This window comes from Dermacentor variabilis, chromosome 2, assembly GCF_050947875.1.
Source record: "Dermacentor variabilis isolate Ectoservices chromosome 2, ASM5094787v1, whole genome shotgun sequence".
NCBI classification, from domain to species: Eukaryota; Metazoa; Arthropoda; class Arachnida; order Ixodida; family Ixodidae; genus Dermacentor; species Dermacentor variabilis.
In genome coordinates this window covers 16,672,087-16,694,738 of record NC_134569.1, presented here as the reverse complement: position 1 = coordinate 16,694,738, position 22,652 = coordinate 16,672,087, and the positions used below count along the sequence as shown (strand labels likewise).

At 47.0% G+C, this 22,652-nt stretch overlaps 1 protein-coding gene, 1 long non-coding RNA gene and 1 other non-coding gene across 4 annotated transcripts in view; 2 read left to right on the top strand and 1 right to left on the bottom strand.

The window, feature by feature from the left end:
- LOC142571430 (uncharacterized) overlaps nt 1–22,652 on the bottom strand; it is a 59,957-nt gene that overhangs the window by 7,324 nt on the left and 29,981 nt on the right. The window contains exons 2-3 of the long non-coding RNA XR_012825876.1: nt 11,578–11,702; nt 10,800–10,903 (exon numbers count right to left, since the gene is read on the bottom strand). This is a non-coding gene — a long non-coding RNA (uncharacterized LOC142571430). The remainder of the gene's footprint in view (nt 1–10,799; nt 10,904–11,577; nt 11,703–22,652) is intronic.
- TRNAK-UUU (transfer RNA lysine (anticodon UUU)) lies at nt 10,162–10,234 on the top strand. Its single transcript has one exon. It is a non-coding gene; the product is annotated as a tRNA-Lys (tRNA).
- The window catches only part of LOC142571428 (protein FAM117B-like), a 218,886-nt gene continuing 211,389 nt past the window's right edge, over nt 15,156–22,652 (top strand). For both annotated transcript variants that reach the window (XM_075679769.1, XM_075679768.1), the window contains exon 1: nt 15,156–15,781. In XM_075679769.1, coding sequence (XP_075535884.1) covers nt 15,523–15,781 — 259 coding nt within the window. In that variant the 5' untranslated portion in view covers nt 15,156–15,522. The remainder of the gene's footprint in view (nt 15,782–22,652) is intronic.

Sequence of the window (22,652 nt, the reverse complement as noted above, 5' to 3'; positions counted from 1 at the left end):
TCGCCCTCCTCGTCGCCGGTCCTCGAGCTGCCTGCCGGGTCAGAGCGCAGAGCGCGCAGACGGTGTTCTCGCCTGTCCTCTATATATTGTTCCTTCGTCATATACCACACTGGTGAGGGCACTTCAGAAATCCATATTTTAAGGAGTTGTGTCGCAAGAAGGGCGCCCAAATAGGTAGGTTCAGCAGGAAGTCAGTTTGAGCAATTCTCAATGTAAGAGGAAGCGATAGCTCGAGTCCAACTCCGACTTCCCTATTCGAATCCATGTAGAAGGCAGAAATGTTTTTATATGACAGCCGCTGGGCCAATATGGCAAATATTTGCTGCATTTCAGAGAGGCGCTTAAATTCTAGCAAACAGGAAGGAAAATTTCCTTGAAAAATTTGCGCTGATTGCAAAAATTTTCGAATATGGGTAAGCTCTCTCTCTCTCTCTCTCTCTCTCTCTCTCTCTCTCTCTCTCTCTCTCTCTCTCTCTCTCTCTCTCTCTCCATATATATATATATATATATATATATATATATGAACACACACAGGGTGTTTCGCGTAACTTGAACAAAGGATTTTTAAAAAGTGGTTAACCGCAGCTGGGTGAAGCCAACGACGTATGGTTTGACGTCATGTGACGCTACTTATAGTCTTTTTTTCGTATTCCGCTTAATTAGTTCATGAAGTAAGATTAATTATCCAATTCTCTAAATATTGACTTTAGGGATAGTTGCGTTTCGTTACGTTGTAGAGGGGGTTCAGAAACGACCGATCCAATTTTTTGTGGCAACGTGTACATGCTGCGTGGTAATCTTTTCCGGCGTTTAAAGAAAGCCCGCGTAATGTGAAATCAAACCACACGACTGCGCTCGCGCGCTATCCTATCGCAGCGCTCTCGGGCGTGCTTCGAGCGAAAGAACCGTGTGCGCGGACCGTTCGCTTATCAAAGTCAGCTATCCGTCTTTCCGCGTGCCTCCGTGGACGGTGCCGACGCAGTATGAAGCCGATGCCTAGAGTGGCGCGTTAATGAATGATCGCAGCTTGATTCGAAGGGAGACAGTTGGCTGCGAGAATTACTTTCATTGACCAGGATCCGAACAGGACAGCGCAGTCACAGCAAGGTTGGAGGCTCGAAGTGATGTGCAGTGAACGAACAAGTTTCGACGGTGGGGCAAGGAGGGCGTTGCTGAAAAGTCTCCTCGGTTGAAACGATGGGTCATATTGCAGGGGTCATAAGGCAGTAATTTTTGCGTGTGCTGATTCACCCCGGGTGTGTGTGTGTTTCTTTCCTTCTTTCTTTCTTTCTTTCTTTCTTTCTTTCTTTCTTTCTTTCTTATGTGAATGCGTGTGTAAGAATGCGTGTCTTTGTTAGTCTGTAGTGAGTGTATGTGCTCTGTGTGCGTGGATGCCTGAATGTGTGTGTGCGCTTGTGCGAGTGTGTGCGCCTGTGCGAGTGCGTGGGTGTGTGTGCAGTGCGTGAGTGGGAGTGAATGTGTGTCAGTGTGTGAGAGCGCGTGTGCGTGTATGTTGTGGGTGCATGCACGTGTGTTTTAGTGCGTAGTGCGTGCGTGTGAGTGAGGGCTGCGTTGTGTGTACGAGTGTGTTGTGCGTGCGTGCGTGTAAGTGATGGCGAGAGGCTCCTGCTGCTCGGTTTCGCGGGCGATCCTCTATGTTACGCTGCGCGCGGTTTGAGTGGCGCGTTCGCAAGCAGTCGAGTTTAGTTCCATCTGCGTCGGCGGAGATTCCATTTGTTGCCTCGGTATTCCTTCACGGTGACAGTGAAATTCCATTAGATTGAGATCGTGTGTAAACACGCTTCGTTATATTGATGTTCAGTATACATGGTGATCTATGGCAAAGAAGTTATAGAATGTTAAATACTTCATTATATCGATAATGTTGTTATACTGAAGTTCATTATATCGAAGTTTAACTGTGTACTAATACAGCTCAACTTCTCTTCATTGTCATTTTAACATATTTGTGTAGCTTCGTCACCTGCGCAAGAATTGGCACAGACAAATCTCATGTTAGTGAGTAAATTAGCCCTAATTTCTGAAACACACACACACACACACACACACACACACACACACACACACACACACACACACACACACACACACACACACACACACACACACACACACACACACACACACACGCGCGCGCGCGCGCACACACACGCACGCACACACACACACGCACGCACGCACGCACGCACACACACGCACGCACGCGCACACACACACACGCACGCGCACACACACACATACAGATCTCACATTAATCCTCCTTGACACAAACGCGCAAAACTGCTCCACGGGCCACTTAGTGCAACGACCTGGCCACAGTCACAGGTCGCTGCTAGCTTCGGATATTGGGGAAACGGTGCATCGCGGGTGCGGAATAATGTCAAGAAGCAATAAAACATACATATCTGCACATATCAGCCGCGTTATTCCACGCTCAGACAAGTAAGTATGAGTTGCCGAGCAACTTGAACAACGGCAACTGTGATCCCGACACCTCTATTACGGGCTGTTATTGCATGATTCTCGCTTTTGTTTTATCATCATGATCATCAGCTTATCAGCATGATCATCAGCGCTGTCCTGTGTGTTCCTGCCTTCTGTCGTCGTTTTTTCGCGCTGCCCCTTCAAGATGTTCAACCAGTACCAACTCGCCCAAATGTCGATCCTTCTACAGTTTATTTTATGTCCACTACACGACGAAGGCCTCTCTCTGCGATCTCCAGTTACCCCTGTCCTGCGCCAACTGATTCCAGCTATATTGCCTGCGAATTTATTAATTTCATCACCCCACCTAGTCTTCTGCCATCCTCGATTGCGCTTCCCTTCTCTTGGTAGCCATTATTTAACCCTAATGGTCCACCGGTTATCTAACCTACGCACTACATGACCGTCCCAGCTCCATTTAATGTTAATTAGAATATCGGCTATCCCTGTTTGCTCTGGTACACACCGCTCTCTTTCTGTCCCTTAACCATACGCCCAACATTATCCGTTCCATCGCTCTTTGTGCGGTCCTTAACTTGTTTTCGAGCTTCTTTGTCAGTCTCCAAGGTTCTGCCCCATATGTCAGCACCGGTAGAAAGCATTGATTGTACACCTTTCTTTCTAATAATAGTGGTAAGCTTCCAGTCAGGATCTGACAATGTCTTCCGAATGCGCTCCACCACATTTTTATTCTTCTGTAAGTTTCTTTCTCATGATCAGAGTCCCCTGTGAGTAATTCTTTGTCTTCTGCACATTAATCTTCAACCCCACTCTTATACTCTCTCTTTTAAAGCCCTCAATCATTTGTTGTAACTCGTCCGCAGTGTTGCTGAACAAGACAATGTCATATGCAAATCGAAGTTTGCTGAGATATTCGCCGTTATGCTTAATTCTATAAGCCTTCCCTGTTTAATAGCTTGAATACTTCTTCCAAGCAAGCAGTGAATAGCATTGGAGAGATTGTGTCTCCTTGTCTGACACCTTTCTTTATAGGTACCTTCCTCCTGTGGAGAATTAGGGTAGCTGTGGAATCTCTGTAGAAACTTTCCAAGATATTTACGTGAGCGGTCTGTACTCCTTGATTACGTAATGCCTCTATGACTGCTGGTATCTCTAGTGAATCAAATGCCTTTTCGTAATCTATGAAAGCCATATAGAGAGGCTGATTGCACTCTGCGGATTTCTCGATTACCTGATTGATGGCATGGATGTGATCCATTGTAGAGTATCCCTTCCTAAAACAAGCCTATTTCCTTGGTTGACTGAAGTCTATTGTTGCCCTTATTCTATTGGAAATTATCTTGGAAATATCTTGCATAATACTGGAAGTAAACTAATAGGCCTATATTTTTTCAATTCTTTACCGTCTCCCTTTTTGTGGATTAGTAGGATGTTGGCATTCTTCTAGGACCCTTGAAGTCGATAAACAGTTCGTATAAAGGGCCGCCAGTTTTTCAAGCATTATGTCTCTTCCATCTTTGATTAAATCGACTGTTATTCCACCTTCTCCTGCCGATTTTCCCCGTTCCATGTCTTGCAAGGCCCTTCGGACCTCATCGCTAGCTATAGGAGGAGTCTCTGCAACCTGTTCATTACTGCTTCGAATGAAGGTATCGTGGCTCCTCTGGGTACTGTACAGGTCTGTATAGAATTATTCTGATGCTTTTACTATAGATTGCTGGTGATATTACTCTGCTTATCTTTCAGTGCATACATCTTAGTTTGTCCTATTCTAAGTTTCCTTCTCACAGATTTGAGGGTGCGTCCATTTTTTACTGCTTCATCGGTCTTTCTCACGTTATAATTTCGAATATAGCCCTTATTTTCTCCTTGTTGATCAGTTTTGACAGTTCTTAGAATTCTATCTGATCTCTTGAGTTGGACAGTTTCACTCTTTGTCCTTTCTTTATTAGGTTCTTTGTTACTTGGGAGAGCTTGCCTACTGGTTGCCTTGCCTCCCACTTCAATTGCTGCTTCTGAAGCCAACCTAGTTACGGTTTCATTCAATGCCACTATGTCATCTTCGTATCTTTGTTCCAAGGCTGCTTATTTGTTTGCAAGTGTCAACCTGAATTGGTCTGCTTGCACCCTTACTGCGTCTAGGATGGCCTGGTTTTTCTTGACCAATTTTACTATTTCTAGGTTCAAATTGAGGTGAATCCTAGCCCTCACAAACCTATGATCACTGCACTTTACCTATACCTGACACTTCTACGTCCTGCACAATGCTGGGATCGGCAGAAAGTATGAAATCAATTTCATTTCTTTTTTCACCATTAGGGCTTTTGCAGGCCCACTTTTTGTTCTAACGCTTCCTGAAGACGGTGTTCATTACTCGCTGCTTATTCCTTTCCGCGAATTCTACCAACACCTCTCCTCTAGCGTTCCTAGAATGCACGCCGTAGTTACCAATTGCTTGTTCGCCAGCCTGCTTTTTTTTTTTTTCACTTTTGCATTAATGTCGCCCATTACTACAGTTTAATGAGTTTGCACTTTTCGCATCGCTAATTTAACATCTTCATAAAAGTGTTCTATTTCTTCATCGTCGTGACTGGAGGTTGGAGCGTTGGTTTGTACTACCTTTATTCTATACCTCCTATTCAGATTTATTACAACTACTGCTGCCCTCTCATTAATGCTGTAGAATTCGTCAATGTTGCCCACTATGTCCTTATGGATTAGGAATCCTACTTCGAACTGCTTCTTATGTCGTAGTCCTCTATCTATAGCAGATGACGAGGCCATTTTATTTGTCAGCACTGTATAATCCTCACCAGTTCTTCCAACCTCACTAAGGATAATGATACCCCAACCAATGCCTGATAGTTCCTCAGCTAGCTTCGCTCGAGAGAGCTCCGGTGTTAAACGTTGTAAGGGTGAGTTCCCATTGGCGGCCTGTCCGGGGTCGCGTTTTTAGAATTGATAGTAGGTACAGCGGGGCGTGGCACTTTTGGCGGAGCTCGACGTTTCTGCGCAGGCGCGTGTAAGAGCGGCCGCGAAACAGAAAATCTGGAGGCTTTCGCTCCTTAAATATATGACTCAGCCTAGGCACTACGGAGGAGGTTTCTTAGAACGTGTTGTATTCGTTTGTCCCCTAGACATGCCGGCATTGCGGAGTGCGATCGAGTTGGTTCCGCCGCTGGCTGCCCGCGCGGTGAGGCAGTGGGCGCGGACGCCGCTTGGTTATCGCTGTGTCTGAAGGGACAATGTTCTGACTGGTGTTGTATAAGTCGCGGGTCGCTTTTTTCGTCGCGACGATAGATCGGATTTTTTACAAGTACTGCTCCAGGAGGGCACATGTAACCGGCAAACGGAGGCCTCAGGAGAGCACCTGAGGTTACATTAAAGCAGGCGGCGCAGGATCTCCGGGGCACGCAAGCGGTAGCGGGGGGATCAAAGCTGGAAGCCGGGCGGCCCGTGGGTTGGGGCCGCAGAGGCCGAAGCGTGCCAGGAAAGTATGAAATCGGCTGTCCGCTATCGCGGACAGCCGATCTTATACTCCCCTGGCACGCGCAGGCCTCTGCGAGCCCCAACCCACGGACCAGTCCGGCTTCTAGCTTTGATGTCCCCGTTGCCGCTTTGGTGTCCTGGAGGCGCCGCCAATAATGCGAAATAATGACACGTTGTTTTCGTTAGTAAAAACATGTTCGAATAAATATGATTGCGTCGAGCCGCCAATTTGCGATGTTATGTTCAGCACAACCGCGCCCCGCGACTTCTGCCGGCACTCCTAGGGACAAGCGCATACACCGCGCGCCAAGAAACTCCTCCGTAGTACCTAGGCAGAGTCGTATTTTCAAGGAGCAAAACTCCCCACATTTCCTTCTTCGCACCCGCTCTTACTCGCGCATGCGCGCAAACGTCCGTCGTCTCCGCAAGTTCCACGCCCCGCTGTACCTACAAGCAGTCCGGGTCCAGATTCTTAACACCCTCTGCTGCGTCGCAGGTCTGACCTCCGCCATGGTCAGGCGCTCCGCAGCTGGTGGGGACTGAGGGCCATTGGTTAATCGAATGAGTCATTTGGGAGGGAGTGGCCTAACACTGCACCAGGTAGGCCAGTTCCTGTTCTGGTGAGGGAGTGCATTTGTTCAAGCTTACTGGGTCTTCCTAATTTGGTTGTACTTGGATCAGTATAGCCGCATTTGCGCTCGGCATTTTTGCCGGTGTCAGGCGCCACTCCAAGCGTGGAGATGTAGAGTACTGGAGAAGGTCAGTTCGAGCTTCCCACCTTCAGATTAAAAAAAAAAAAAAACACCGCAAGGATTCGAATTTCGGAGTATCGCAACAGAGCATCCAAGCTAGCTCAGTCAGATAACCCTGCAGGTTAGCAGGCCACCTTAATATTATGTCGGAGAGTTCGAGCCGAGGGGATCCTACATGCCTGAAAACATGCTTGAACTATCCGTGGTATACGGGTTTTGTTAATCGCGAGAGGTGACACAGCATAGTATTTCTTAATGGTTCTCTTACATCGTGGTTTCGGAATCTTCCGTAAGCATGCGGTCATGAACGCGGCTAGGTACACGATATATTTTCGGCGAAGTTGAACAGCACTTAAAACAAGTGTGGAAAAAAAAAGAAGAACCTTTCAGCGCTTACCGGGAATTCATGAGTCGCGTGTGCATGGAAGTATACCCAACAGCTTACGGCCGCGTCTGCCTGCCTCTGGCATCGGAGAAGTCCTTTCAGAGTGATACGAAACTGATATGCCCTGTCTTTTGCGCCGCCGAAGCCGAGGATTCAGTGCCTGGCAACAAGTTTTGAGCTTGGTTGACCTGTGAAGAGCCATAGCCGGGTCATTTACCCGATTTAGCCCGTCCCTTCTAACGGGTCACAATTGGTCACTGCTGTCAGTCATTCTCGGCCTTACAACAACACATGCTTAAATGACGCATGCCCGGCCTTCCAACGCTCATAGTATCCATCCATCCATCCATCCATCCATCCATCCATCCGTTACTTGCAGCATCATAAGTGGTGGCGTCGTTTCAGTCGACGGAAACATCGAATTTTTCGTTGAAAACAGTTAAATATATTCAATTCATGTCAAATGCTACGCCTATTCGCGAAATTGGAGCGGAGTTGAGCCAGCAATTTAGCAGGTAAGAAATTATATATATATATATATATATATATATATATATATATATATATATATATATATATATATATATATATATATGTGTGTGTGTGTGTGTGTGTGTGTGTGTGTGTGTGTGTGTGTGTGCGTGTGTATATATATAATGCGTGTGTGAAAGAGCATAGCCTCGTATAGGAGGCTGTTTAAGCAAGGGGACAAAAAGAGGGCGTGCGATACGAAAAACGGCAACACTCCCTCTCCTCACTTTTCTTTCTAGTCTTCAGTAAAACGATGCTCTCAGTAGAACGATGCAACAAGCACAGTAAAACTGTACTTGTTGCCGCGTGACGAATGAGAAGCAGACTGCGTGAAAGACATCACAAGCAAAAATTGAACGAGTCGTCTTTGTTGCTTTCTGTGAGCCAGGGCCACAGCCCGGAAACATGTTAATTAACTGGTACGGCACTGCATTCCGCCGCAGATTTCGAGTACTTATCTGTCGAAAATGGTGAAAGGCAGAGTTTCTAGCAGGACGTTACGCTTAAAGTGGTGGCTGACTTCATTTCCCCAACTGCAACACGCCCCCGAAAATAATTAATGAACAGTTCGTGCTTTATTTTTAAATTAGTGATCATACTGGCGATTCATCGAGCAATTTTGACAGCGGAGCTGTTATAGCCTCTTGGTAGTCGGCATTTTTTGTGTCCGCGTCCGTTAGCAAAAATGTGGGCCGATCTCGGCCACAGTACACGGCAGGAGCAGTGGCTCGTACTCCCGTAAGGCAGAGGCTTCAAGCACTTAGCAAAGTCAAGCGAAAAGTGCATACACTCTTTGGTATCACGCATACAGCATTCGTTTCATTAAAGAATAAGCAGAAAAGGAGCGTCCGAGGCACATAATTGGCAATAATGCGCTCCTGATAACAATCCGAAACACGTAGCGCTCACCGCATACCCGTAAAGATTACTGTTGCGAAAGCCGCCGCGGCGACGGCAGCTTGCGACTTGGGGGTGACGTCACTGGCCTTTCGTATATGAAAGGACCAGTCTAGCAATTGATTTAATTGTTATTGTACGATAACACCGCTATGGGTATGCAACGCAGTCCCCGACTCCCGAGAAGCAGCGTGAATAAGAGGAGCGACAAAAGGAAAAAGAAACTGCAATAGGACTTGCAGCGGTGTGCTGTTAAAAGTATCATTACTCCCATTACTCTAAAGCAATAAAGCATTGCATACCGCCCTCGGCAGATGCGGTGGTTTTCAGCAGCAGTTTTCAGCAGTCTGAAAAGCCGGCCCTGGTACAAAGTTGTGTCGCCACCTGCTGTCATGTGTAGATAGCAGAGTTTTAGTGAGGGCTGTCGCGTGTTGCCCGTAGAGTTTCCTACAATATTATTATTGTATGAAACTCTATCGTGTTGCCTGCTCCTGTTACAGGCGACTGCCTTGCCTGAAAAGCTGTTTTCTGCAGATGGCGACAGGTGGCGACACAGGTTTATGCTTGCGCCGTCGCAGTAGCTGCTCGCACCCCAATAAGTGCAGGCAAATTTGCACTTTTTTCTTAAAAACCAGGCAATTAACGGTGGAAAGTGTTGTACTAAATGAAGTCGACGCCAAAATACGATCGTTCTGCAAAATTTGAGCAAGAACAGTGCAGCGGTGAGCGCAAAAACCTTTTTTCGAACACTCGCAGCGAAATATTCATGACCCTGTGTGCTCTGTCTCTCTCTCTCTCTCTCTCTCTCTCTCTCTCTCTCTGTGTGTGTGTGTGTGTGTGTGTGTGTGTGTGTGTGTGTGTGTGTGTGTGTGTGTGTGTGTGTGTGTGTGTGTGTGTGTGTGTGTGTGTGTGTGTGTGTGTGTGTGTGTGTAACGTGCCGCACAACACATATTGAACGCACTTATACAGCTACGCTCAAATTTCGCCCTAGCTAGTTTCGTAATCGTCGATGAATTCCTTGTCTGCGGCATCTATGAAGCTGGGTCAGTGACACTTTCTCTAGAATCACTTATTTTTAAGAACACGCTATATCCCCACTTCCAAGCTGAAAATTTGTTTCTGCAGCCGTTGTTCTCCAAACTTCTGTCCGCGAATGTTGTCTACTAAATGACGAGGCACTGGGAGTAGATTGTCTTCGCATTGTACTCAGCCCACCAGCTCCGTTGACCAGCTCGATCACAGCAAGAAAAAAAAAAAAAAAGACCATTGTGCAGGCTGAGCGCGACACGGCTGAGCCAGGACCAAAGCCCATCGTGCCGCTGAGCCACGTGTTGGGTTCTGTCAGCAAGGAAGAGGCGAAGACGGGGAGGTTAACCGAGGTTAACTAAGATTGGCCAGTCTAAGTACCGGCTGGCTACCCGGTGCTAAGGAAAGCGGTAACCGGAATAAAAGGTTATAGACGGAAAGGAATAAAAAAAAAGATAGATGGATAGAAAGGAAAATGCACTGACTTAACGCGACGCACCGCGCTACAACTTTTAGATTCAATTAATCACTCAAAAACATCTCAAGAACATGGTCAAAACAGTTAAGAACGTGCCGCGATCTGTACCTCCGTTTGTACGGAGCGCTTTCTCGGCCGCCCGGATAGCTCAGTCGGTAGAGCGTTAGGCTTTTAACCTAACGGTCCGGGGTTCGAGCCCCCGTTCGGGCGTTTTTTTTTTATCTTTTTTTATATAGTTTTTAATTCTATTATTCATTATTTCTTTTCCCCCTTGATAGTCGTTTCAATATAGCTTTTGTAGATATGTTTCTGTCGAACACGTCAGTCGGTTAGTAGCGTAGGTCAACACCGTGCAATTCTATAGATTTGTCGATCTAGTGCACCACTGGGTGGAATACACTCAGTGTGCTGATATCGAAGCCATCTGGAAGCTACAATGTTACGCTGTGTGGCTGTAACAAGGAAGGGGATGGGTAAAGGTGGGGGGGGGGGGAGAACCGCGCAGTAAGATAATAGGAAATTCACAGTGTTCTCAGATTCTGCTTCCCAAAGATGCGGAGCAATTTTCTTCGTCCTTTCTTTAAATTATGTACAGCTTTCGGTTTATTGCAATGATTATATTTAGTACGCTAAATCTTGCGACATTTATTTTTAATGGTTTGATCTTACCTTTTTGGCATGAAAAGAAACATCGATATTTCTTTCTTTCCTTTTTTGTTTCTGGGTAACTATTCAGTTGATTTCGATTTATCGGCAAGGTATACGATATACTTACAGTGGAGCCAAATCGTGCGTTTCACCCTCGTGGTCTACTTCGCTGTGAGACTTATTGCCAGTTCAAGAGATTCACACTTTAGTGAACTGCTGTAAACGTTAAGTCTGGTGATAAAAGCAAGATAAGTAATTACCGACCTATATCATTAACAAACATTCCATGTAAATTACTAGAGCATGTCATAGCATCTAATATTGTGCAGCACTTATATGCTAACAATTTCTTCTACCCAAAACAACACGGTTTTAGGAAAGGACTTCGCTGTGAGACTCAACTAATCGAATTCACTAATGAGCTATTCACATACATAAACAATGGTTTCCAGATTGATAGTATCTTTATTGACTTTTCCAAAGCCTTTGATCGCGTTCCCCACTTTAGATTGATAGCCAAATTATCATAATTACATTTAGACAGCCTTACAATATCACGTATAAGGAACTTCCTCACATCCCGGAAACAGTTTACGTTTACTGACAATCATTAATATTCCTTGGCCGATGTGTCATCTGGTGTACCTCAAGGTAGCGTGCTGGGTCCGCTGTTGTTTCTCATCTATATAAATGATTTGCCATCCAACATAACATCAGCAATCAGATTATTTGCCGACGATTGCGTAGCTTATCGACAAATTAAGGCACCCGACGACAACATCGCTCTTCAAGAAGATCTAGATAAAATTACAAACTGGTGCACGCTATGGCAAATGTTACTAAATACAGAAAAATGCAAATTAATGACCATCAGCCAAACGAAAACTAACTCTCTTTACACTTACTCGTTTAATAACAGTGCTGTCACTGTCACCCTCTTGTACAAATTTCTCGGCATCCATATTATAACAAACTTATCATGGAAGGCGCATATGAAACATGTTGCAGCAAAAGCATCACACTTGGTTACCTGAAACGAAACCTACATGAAACCCCCTCAGCCACTCGTGAAATAGCGTACAGAACCTTTGTTCGTACTCAGCTCGAATTCGCTTCCGCCATGTGGTCGCCACATCAGGAATATTTAATAAATTCTCTCGAGTCTGTCCAAAACCGTCCCTCACGTTTCATCGCAAAAGATTACAGTAGGCATTCTAGCGTTACTGTTATAAAGAAATCACTATGACATCCCATCTCATGAATCTAGAAGGACGATAGCTCTGCTTTCCTTACTGCACAAAATCACTCACAGTTTACATGCAACTACATTACCCCTTTCCCGCCCATTTCGCACATCTCGCCGCTTATATAATGCACACAGTTTCACACGTGTATTTGGCCACACAAATGCATTTAACGAATCTGCATTACCTCTGGCAATAGCAGCTTGGGACGATCTTCCAAGCCACATTGTTGAATTTAATAATCTGGGATCATTTAGAGAAGCATAAAGAAAAAAAAAATGATTCCGAAGTTATGCGCACACGTTGTTTCATTTGTACCATGTGACTTGACTGTCGTCATTCTAGCTCCTTGCAAGCAGTTTATAGATGTACATGCGTTTGCAATTCTTTGCCAGGAGTTCGATGAGCCATGCGCGTTTCTGATCGTCCAGAGTGTTTTTGTTGTTCTTCGTTTGCGTGATGTTAAACGGCGTCTATCCTTTCAATTTTTTCAATTGCTTGATTTGTTGTTAGCTATGTTCTCCTGTTTTCGCTACATATTGTTTATCTTACCCCCATCACGCAATACTCCAGTTGGAGCCTGTGAGGTATGTGTGTAAATAAATAAATAAATAAATAAATAAATAAATAAATCTGGCTGATCGCCAGACACAATAACACTTTTGGTAGGTGACAATTACAGCACCTACAGTGATCACATAAGCACACAAACGGCACATACATCCACCAGGTACACACATAAACAATAAAGCTATTCACGAAGTTTCGTTGTAAGGCCTGATGGCGGTTGCCATTGACATATACAAGGCGCAAAGTAAACGGGCATTTTCAGACTGCCATTTACCTAAAATGCGGCTTCACGCGTTTTGATGGAACGAGGTAATTCCCAAGGGAAACTTCGAGGTCAATTGAAAGCATCTTTTCACATTGCAGAAGTTCTGTTTTCATCTAATGAACGGTGTTTTCCCCAACGTATATGAGTTAAATGTTAGGGGAATGCGAATCTGTAGTAATTTTTTGAGGCAGTAGTAGGCTTCTCAAGTTCAGGAGTGCGATCTCTGTCCAATCGCCGGCATCGGATTATTTCACGGCCAACCGGGAAGATATATCGATTCACGTACGCAACGCGGAGGCCTTCATCGGGCTGACAACAAAGGACGATCAATGCCCGCTGGATGTGATAGCGCTGTTCACCAGCTTACCCGTACGGCTTGCTGTAGTCGCGACTAGAGACGCCCTAGAACGAGACAGTACATTCATAGCGATAGCCCCCTTTAAAAATAACTAAAGAATCGAATAATGCCAGAAGCAAATCGAATACCGTTATAATAGTTTTCAAATAACGAACAGCCGTTTTCACAACTAGTGTAAAACAATGTTCGCGTCCTAGTATTCATAAATTTAGCATGTGCCTGTCATCACATTGCACGTTATGAAGCGTCGTTCATTAAAAGCACATGTGGAACACAAGGAACAAATGTTCATGTACACATGCCTTTTCGGAGAGCGCGAATGATTGTTCTTTAGCAGGCATAGAGCTTTTAAATAAGTAATATGAAATTCTATGATAGCAGGCAAACTCTGACTCCGTGAGCAACGTGGCCTGCTCCTCCACTACGCAAGTACTCATGTTTTGTGCCATACTATGCTATGCCTTCGGGAATGAAATTTGTCGTACTTCTGCTACAATTTTTTTTTTTGCGCACAGTTGACGCTTCTAAATATTTAAAACATTTCGAAAAATATTGGCATTTGCGAATAGGGACTATTCGATTTGAAGACCGAACCGAATAACTCTTGGATGACACGTTGAATACTGTCCTACACGATTCCATTCGAAGATAGAATCGATTAGGATAGTGTTCTACTTGTTTTTTTTCTTTTTCGAGAGTTTCGAACATTCGCGCACCCGTATCAATGCAAAAACATTACGCGCCCCATTACGCGAAGATCCGTCGGCATCGCCGTGACCAAAAGATGGGAGGAAAAATAACCGACAGTGGAAACAGTAAAAAACGCACCACACTCTACTCGGATTGAGACATTTCGAAGGGAGGTCCCTGTAAATGAAGTAAATTAATGCCTTTGAAAAGAAAATTTGCTAAATTTTGGTCTGGCAGGGAGATGAGAGCGCTTCCCCGACGCCATGGCGGCTCCATGGTTCTGGGTGTGCCTAGTGCGAGCGCCATTGCGCACGTCACTCCTCCCGGGCAGGCGAACGCGTTGAAACGATTGGCGCGTTTCGATTTACCGAGGCGCAGTTAGAACGCAGGCGGGGGGGGGGGGGGGGAGGGGGGGGGCTTGCGCGGGCGAGGAGTGCGCGGAAAAATGCATTTCACTAAAGGGACCATAATGTTTTCGCATTCCCACCCGTAAACAGTCTTAAGTGTCTGCCGATTTAACAATATATATATATATATATATATTACACCTGCTTATAGGCACACAAACATCACCTGTACCCCACTCGACTACGAATTTCTCAGCGTACTTTCTACAGTACAAAAAAGAGAAACAGACACAAAGCGCAAACTCTAAGAGTGACTACAATAAACGTTGTGCAGCCCCGAGGGAATCGCTAATGGAAATTGAAGAGAGACCTTCGTGCTTGTCTCATTAGCCACGTGACTTGTCATACGATACATAGTAGGCATTCCTGCGGCGAGGAACGTTCGAGCCACTGCGCGGTGGCCCGATCGTTACAGATTGTGCGAGTGGGAGCGTCGCATGCACCGACGCACACGCGCTGTGTGCTGGGTACGCGGTATTCGTCTGCTACGCGCGCGTCTTCGCGCCGACAAGGAAGCCTAGGGACGAAATCGTCGAGTAACTGGGAACGGAAAATCATTGGTAGTGCCACAGCAGCGCTATTGTGGAACCGCTATGTTCAGCGACGGCGCCAGTCGAGCCCGGCCGTGGTTCAGCGGACACAACGGCCGGCGCGGCTTAGACCGCTGCCACGTGATGGTAGTTTACTGGGCTGACTGGGGCAATACGGGCACATGCGCGAGGAACAGAGTGGCGGGAGCGTCGACTCTGCTACTGCTGCTACTACGGGAACGCGCGCGCGCGCCTGTGACGTAGTGTGCGTAAGCCCCACCTCTTCATTGATAAACAGCGCGAACGGACGACCAACAGCGAACGCGCCTCCGGGTCACGTGCACATATCACGTGATCCGTGCTCTCGTTGGCAGCGTGCACGAAGCCGCAGCGCTGCCGGCTGGGAGCGAGAATTGCTATTTTTTTGTTTTGTTTGACAGACGGCACGGGCAGGGACCTGCGTGTGCTGTGTGTTTCTCGCTGCCGTCTGCTTTGTGTTGTTTCTTTCGGTGCGTTTTGATTTGGTTCATCGTCGATTAGGTTTTCTTGTGCCCGGCTCTTCGCTGAACTTGTTTCGAAGGCTGTTTATTTGTCTGCCGACTGAGTGTTGTCGTAGGTCCTGGTGATCGGCGCTGTAAACAACACTCGCGTCAAGCCAACCGCCGGCCGGCGACTCGCACAGCGGACGATATTGTCGGACGCTGAAAGGACGAAGGTTATTCTCTCGCCGCCAGTATTTTGTCGATAAGGGCCGTAGCTCAAGCTGTGAACCGTGTTGCGGTGCAAATGTCGGCGATCCCTCCGCAGCGGATCCGGCTATCGCCCAGCTCCGTGGCTGCCGCGTCGAGCAAGCCGGTTCGCCCTACGCTGCCGCTAGCGTTGATGCGACAGGGCAGCCCGACACAGAGGAACGTTGCCAGGAGGGCGTCTCCCTCGCCTCCAGTGTGCTGGGCGCATGACAGTGTCCGAATGAAAAGCAGACAGTCGCCCGATCAGAGGATATCGCCGGAGAATAAAGCTTCGTCGGCAGCGCAGGGACCCAAAGGTGAGTTAAGCCTACCCGCTCCTCTCCGTACCGGCTGCCGCAGAAAATCGTCTGCGCTCGGCCGGTTTCTGTTGCATGCGCCCGCCAGCCAGCGTTGTAACCTGTGGTTTGAGACGTGGTTACTGCGGCTGTGCTGGCCTTTGACCGCTTCGACGACCGTTCGATAATGCTAGGCTGTGATCACGGCTGGGCGGCCTAGTATTATATTTACTGATTTTTTTTTCTTTTGTTCCCGTACTGCGCATTCGTGAAATGGCGCAGTAGCTGCTGTACCGCGCTAACTCCTCCCACCCCCCTTTGCGTATGCACTTTTTTACTTGTCTTCCTCTACACTGCTGCTGGTATCTGTACGTGTCTATCCGAAGGCATAAACGCGGATCTATACCAACGTTGTTTTGTTTCAGCCCACTTTCAACGACGGCGGCGTGTTCCGGACTTTTGTGTGCATGTTCGCCTGCCCTTCAGTCACCGCGTATTCTCAACAAGCAAGGAAATGTCGGTTCCGATGAGCTGATGTTGCACGATTCTTGAAATTGTGTGATTTGAGGACCTCCACAGTGCGTGGCTTTACTAGCGCACACATTTCTCTCTGCGCCGAACTCGGCTACCTTACTTCGGTTTACTAGTATCGTTACGACAGGGTCGGATTAGTGCGCTCGTGCTCCTCCTATAATGGATCGTGTTTACCGTAGGCAAACATAGATTTTCGTTCGCGTTATGCGGCCGTGGCCGGAATGGATTTTTAAGTCCCAGTTTGCGGTCGACCTTTCATCTGTGCTCACATCGCGAGCGACGGTGACGTATTGCGATTTGTTTGCAAGTCCGGGCTTCGCGCCGCCTTCGTCCGTATTTCCGTCCACTAAGCCCGAATTATTTCACACCAAAGAAAATCAAGATACCTTGTTCACATTTATTTCTGGCCATGGAGAGTATATTGGTACGAAGAAACCAGTGAACTGGTAATTGAGTAAAATTAATTAGTATAGGAATTGATTTGCTGAACTATCCACAACGGAAAACTCCTTCTAGGATGTCAAGAATACTGGTCTGGGCTATAGATTGAGTTTCCATCACTTAAATCAAAGTTCTTAAGCATCAAGTTCGTATAAAAAATGACACGTTCGGCTTTGTGGGTTAAGTGATGTCAGCCCTGATCGCTTGCATTCATAGACCAACATGTGCAACAACTAGCTCTTCCCTCTTTCGGGCTAATTTTAGTGTTTCCTCCTCTATCACGATATGTACTCTCGTGGCGAGCTCCGAAACTTCAAGCGTGACAAGCAAACAGTGCGGTGCAGGACTTTATTTATTTATTTATTTTTTTTGGCGCTAGAAATGCTAAAATTAGTTACTCAGGTTGTTGTTGCTGCTGTTTTGAACCCATAAATGCAAAAATAATTTTTAAAATACTTGCTGTACAACATTCTGTCATGTAGAGTCATTCGTGTTTGCGTTTTCCAACGTACAATCTTTGTATGGATTTTTCCACAGCTTGATGTGCGGGTACTTTCGTGTGCTAGTCACCCGCTACCCTTCGCAGATACAAGCGGATTTATTTCTCGTTCTGTTCCTTTTCTTCCTCCTTTTCGTACAGCAAAGTGGTTTGCTTTATTCCTTTTTAATTTTTTTCTTTATGTCGAGTCTGGAAACATTGCCGGTAAACTTGTTTGCGTGGATTCTTTTCAAAATGGGAGAATCTCGTTTCCCGATGTCACTTCTCGAAGCGCGGAGAGTCGAAACTCCGCGCAAAGGATGACAACGTTGGATTTATGCTTCTCGTTGCGTTAACGGTCGCGTTTCACGGCGGCATGCCGGCATGTCGGTTCGTGCAAAAAACGAAAACCAACGGGCTAAAAATAGGCTTCTTTAGCGCGGAGGGACCTTGTGGCACTTTTTATCGCTTAGGTTGCTATTTCGTTATCGTATCAACCCGGAAACACTGACGACGCGAAGCCCGCGCGCTGCAAATACATCGCGAAATGTCGCCGTCGCTCGCGATTTGAGCACAGATGAAAGGTCGACCGTAAATTGGGGCTAAAAATCCATTCCGCAAACTCGACATGTCAGTCTCCGCTGGGGCTGTTATTATTTACCACTTCTTATTTTGTTATCTGTCTTCCTGGGCACTTTTGTTAGGCTGTCAGCTGCGCGTTGACGTTGCAGACCCCGTGTTTTGGCCAACGAACGAGCGAATAAATGACCCCCGTAGGGAAGAACGCCGAGTCGCCTGTGTTCTGACGCATTGCGTGAGCTCGCGGCCACACTGGCCACTTTTGCTGCCGTGCAAAAAATGGAGGCCGCGGCGCCACCTTGGCAGTTATCGGGCCAGTTCGCCGTGAACGTCGCCGCTGTCAACGGCGTAGTCCCCTGTGTAGCGAATAGTTTATCACTAAAGAAGCACCAAATTGCGTTCCAAAGCAAGCAAGCTTCGAGGACTTCGAGCGGCTCAAATGCAAGAATAATACTTTGAAATCCATGACGTCATAATGACGTCGCGGCACTTAAAATCTGAAATCTTAAATTCTAAGTTTGGCCGCTCCAGTAATAATCGGCGTCTTTCCGCCAATTATTACAGGAATATCCATGTAGATTTGACAAAATATACGTAAGGGCAGCCAGGAACGCTGAGCGGGGGCGTGCGGTTTAATTTTGGCTACCTGTGATTATTGAACTCTTCAGGCACAGAAGCCTGCTTTTATTTGGGTTAGTGCAGACTACGGTGACAGAGACCAAGGTTAACAGCGCGGAATAATAAAAAAAATTTTTTTTGACAGGAATTATGGAGATTAGAAGTGGCCAACCCATGTAGCGACCTCGCTGGAGTGGTTCCTCGGAACTGGCATCGAAACTCCACTTTTTAGCGTTGCGCCAAACAGAGTGAGCGCTAGTCGTGGCCTCTGAGATTTCACCGATGCCATCTCGGAGGCCACGCCTAGCACTGCGCGCTGATGCCGCCCTTGGTGGTCACTCTTCCATGCCAGATACGAGGCGATTCCGTGGCTTTCGTCTAATATATATATATATATATATATATATATATATATTACAAGATTGGTTGTTTTCACTGCCTACCAGCGTGCGTAAACGTGCACGAGAGTTTTTGCATTCCGCCCCGGCAGAACTGAATACCAATAAAATACTCGAAATTGTTTCATGTACTATACACTCGAGGTGTTCGCTGTTCATCAAGAACTTTCTGCTGCTAAGCACAGGGTGGCGAGTTCGACTCCCTGCCGCATTTCGATGGGGGGCAGAATGGGCAAGAAGAAACTTCCATTTGGGCGCGCGTTAAAGAATCCCAGGCGGTGAGGATGCATCTGGTGACCTCCACTGGGGCCTCCGTCGTAGCATACGGAGCAGCTTAGGCACGTTGTAAGAACACCACAATACAGCTGTTTATCGAAACAGTTCGCAGGATTTATTCACTACATGTAGAGACGCCACGAACATTCTGCTTTGCAGTCGCAGCTGGAAAGATGTGCGCCAAGGACAAACGGAAGCATTCGTGAAGTTAATGAAATATACGTTTAACGGGAGCTCGCAAATTTATGTTGCCGGTGTAATTTTGTTTTATGGAATATGAATGGCCGTACTGCGGTTAGGTTCAAACGATCGTGCGGTTTCGAGAGGTCGGGCTTTCAAGATGACTATTTTTAATACATTTGTAATAAATTTATAATGATATTTCTGTTCGTTTGAAACCAGTTTTGTCCCAAATAGTACGCAGTAATAAATAGAAAAAATATTGGCGACATTCGTTAAATAAGCTTAACGATTTGCAGGATTGATATGCAGGGGCACACTTTAGACGGGACAGGTGGATGTGGGCGCAAGACAAGCGCTTGCCTTGTTTGTGAACCAGCTGTGGCCGCAACAACTTCTGCCGAGCTTAACAATGAGTCATTTTGCGATAAAGCCGTATTAGAGAATCCCATCCGTGTTGTAGCAGCTGACTCTTTTCTAGCATCATACTTTCTTTCTTTTTTTCACCTATGTGCTGCTGTGAGCTTCCAAAGGAAAGCTAATCGAATGCAATTGACCGGCACAGAAGGAGTATACAGTTCCTGCGCCAATGCACCTCTTCGGAGGCTTCGGGCTCGGGCCGCCCTTGCACCGTCGACGAACAGCGACCGAGGAGCCTGCCCCAAGTGCTCCGTCACAACGCCAGATGCTCGCCGCGCTTCACAGGCGATCTGATCATCGGAGTCTGATCGCCCACGCGGGCGATCAGCGGCCGATCGGACTAAGGATTTTAAGAAAGGCTAGACAGAAGCCAGGCCCACCTTAAAGCTGCAGCCGTTGGGTGATGGACAGTATGTTTGCTGAGGCACAGCTGCATTTCCTCCACGACGCAGAGTGGGAAGCTTTCGTCTTACTTTTGTTGTTTTTGTTATTTATGTTACCTATATGTCTTGCGACAGATCCTCCCGAATAAAAATAAAAAATAAAAGAAAAGATGGAACCTCCAGTTGAAGTCGATGAAAGTCTGCCTGAGCGACTTGGGGGCGATATACGGGTGCAGTCACTGCGCACCGCACTCAATTGCATCACCCCCAGGATGAGGCGAGTATATAGGAGCAGCGTGGAGCTGCATAATTTTTTTTTTCACACTGCACTATCTTCGGGACCGGCCCTCAATTTTAGATGCGCAATCTTCGGGATTGGCTTATATTTTAAAACTGCACTATATTCGGAACCGGCCCATGCTTTGACGTACAGTGACGTGTTACTGAAGTGTCAAATAATTTCCTGCGTTTTGCATTCAAAAACTACGATGTGCACGTGAGGCGCACCATTATCATCTGGGCAAAGCATCAATGGCGAAATGGTTACATTTTCGGCATTCTGTGCTAGAGGTTCTGTGTTCGAAGCGGGCCTCTGTACAAATTTATTGATTTTACAGTGAAGCTGTTAAAAGCTACGGATCGTGTGCGCATGTTAACGCAAAGCTATCATCGTCACGGCTGCAGCGTCGTCGTCTTCCGCAGCTGACTCGTTGGCGCCCCACGGCGCTACCGCGCGAACGCGCTCGTGCCACTACTCCCGCGTTCGTCGTCGCCGTTAACTAATCAATTAATTAATTGAGATACACAAAAACGGAACCAATTTTAAAGCAAATTACAGCGAAGATGTCAAGGGCTAGTTCCACCAGGATCTTGTCCGCGTGTAGACACAAAACTCCCCATACATGGGCCGATCCCACAGTATTGGCCCCAACATTGTGCGCTGCATGCTGTACAAGAGGCAAATATTGGTGGCGAGCTCCACCACTGGAAAAGCTGGCGCCACCGTCGGCGTGACGGAGCATGAGGGATCAGATGGACACAGCGGCCGCTTCGGCTGCTTCGGAAGCGCCGAAGCGAGCTGAAAACGAAAGTCCCACCTGCGCTGCGGTTCTTATTAAGTGGTGAGACTTTCCCGCCTCGGGTGTCTGTTTACAACATTTGCATTCAGTAGACTAGGTAGTGGCTGCCTTTGGAAATGTGCAGCATGGTAGGCTACTGCTCGGTGCCGCAGTGCCGGACGCATGCAACGGAGCCCGGTGTCAGCTTTATACACACGTAGCCGCACAAGAAGAAGCTGCATGAAGCTTGGCACGCGAAACTTAGAACGGGAAACAGCCGTCGGCTACAACTCTGGTATGCAGCAAGCACATACGCGAGGAATATTTCTGCTACGGCGCCGGGACTGCGATGTTCGGTGAGTAGCAGAAAACGCGCACTGAGACGTTCGCCCGCGATCCCTGCCCGGATAATGTCTTGACGGTTTGGTCTATGAACTTATTGATGCTAGACATTGGCAAGTTCTCTGGAATGGAAAGGGAGTGGTAAGAAGCACATTAAATAATGGCATGGCATATGGTCATGTTTGTGTTATGAATTAACGCACTGGATTACGAAAAAGAAGCAGCGCGAAATCGCCCGCTGACTGCATGCAGTGCGACGCAACTTTAGAAGTAATACTGAAACGTCCAAGAATTTAGAAAAAAAAAACTTAAATCGTTGCGACGGCACATCACAGTTGCCGTAGACGTCGAAGTCCCTTGTTAAAACGAAATTGTCTTTGAACAGCTCTGATGACGTCCACGCAACAGTGGTTGCTTGTGGACTGTGAAATGCTCACATGCTGCGGCCTAAAGCTCACAGCACGGTGCGAAAACGCTCTCAGTGAAAGCGAAACCTTGTGCGCGGGCATGCATGCAGACGCGCACTTGGTCGCCGCGATCCCGTGCGATCGCTGCATGCACTGAGGCTTCGTTCTCTTAAGCGCCATTTGGTTATACAGACCGCCCACTATAAGGACATATTTTACATAGTTTGCGCTCAGCGAGTGCCGACCTTTCAAGCAAGAAGCCGGTTCGGGAGACTCCATCGCGGCGACCGCGCGCAGTGGCTTTCGCTGTATACGTATTCGGTAAAGAGATAGCGTCTGTAAACGATTCTGTGCTTTCTGTTTGCCTAAGATTATTATCTAAACGGCAGAAAACTTCCGTCGTTTCGCGAGAACTTACAGAAATGTCCAGGAGGGCTCCCGCCTTGTGTTTTTATTGAGCGCCGACAGCCAAACCTATGAGGGGCGCGCGCGTGATCCCTCATACTACGCAAGGGAGGCGTTTCCCAGAGATGGCGACTCCGTAAGTCCTCGTCCCCAATAGTGCAATACCGGGCCGACCGACAACGGAGCTGCATTTTTCCATTAAGGGGCCCACATACACAGCTTCGCTGGTCATCCTTCTTCACAGAGTGGAAGGCCACTGAGCCTTTTCTTTTTTTTAAATCTGTTTCGCCGTAATGGGCGAAGCAGTGAATGTGATAGCATAGTGTTACAGCTCGTAGCTGTATGCATTGCATGCAGTAAGTACGAGCTAGGT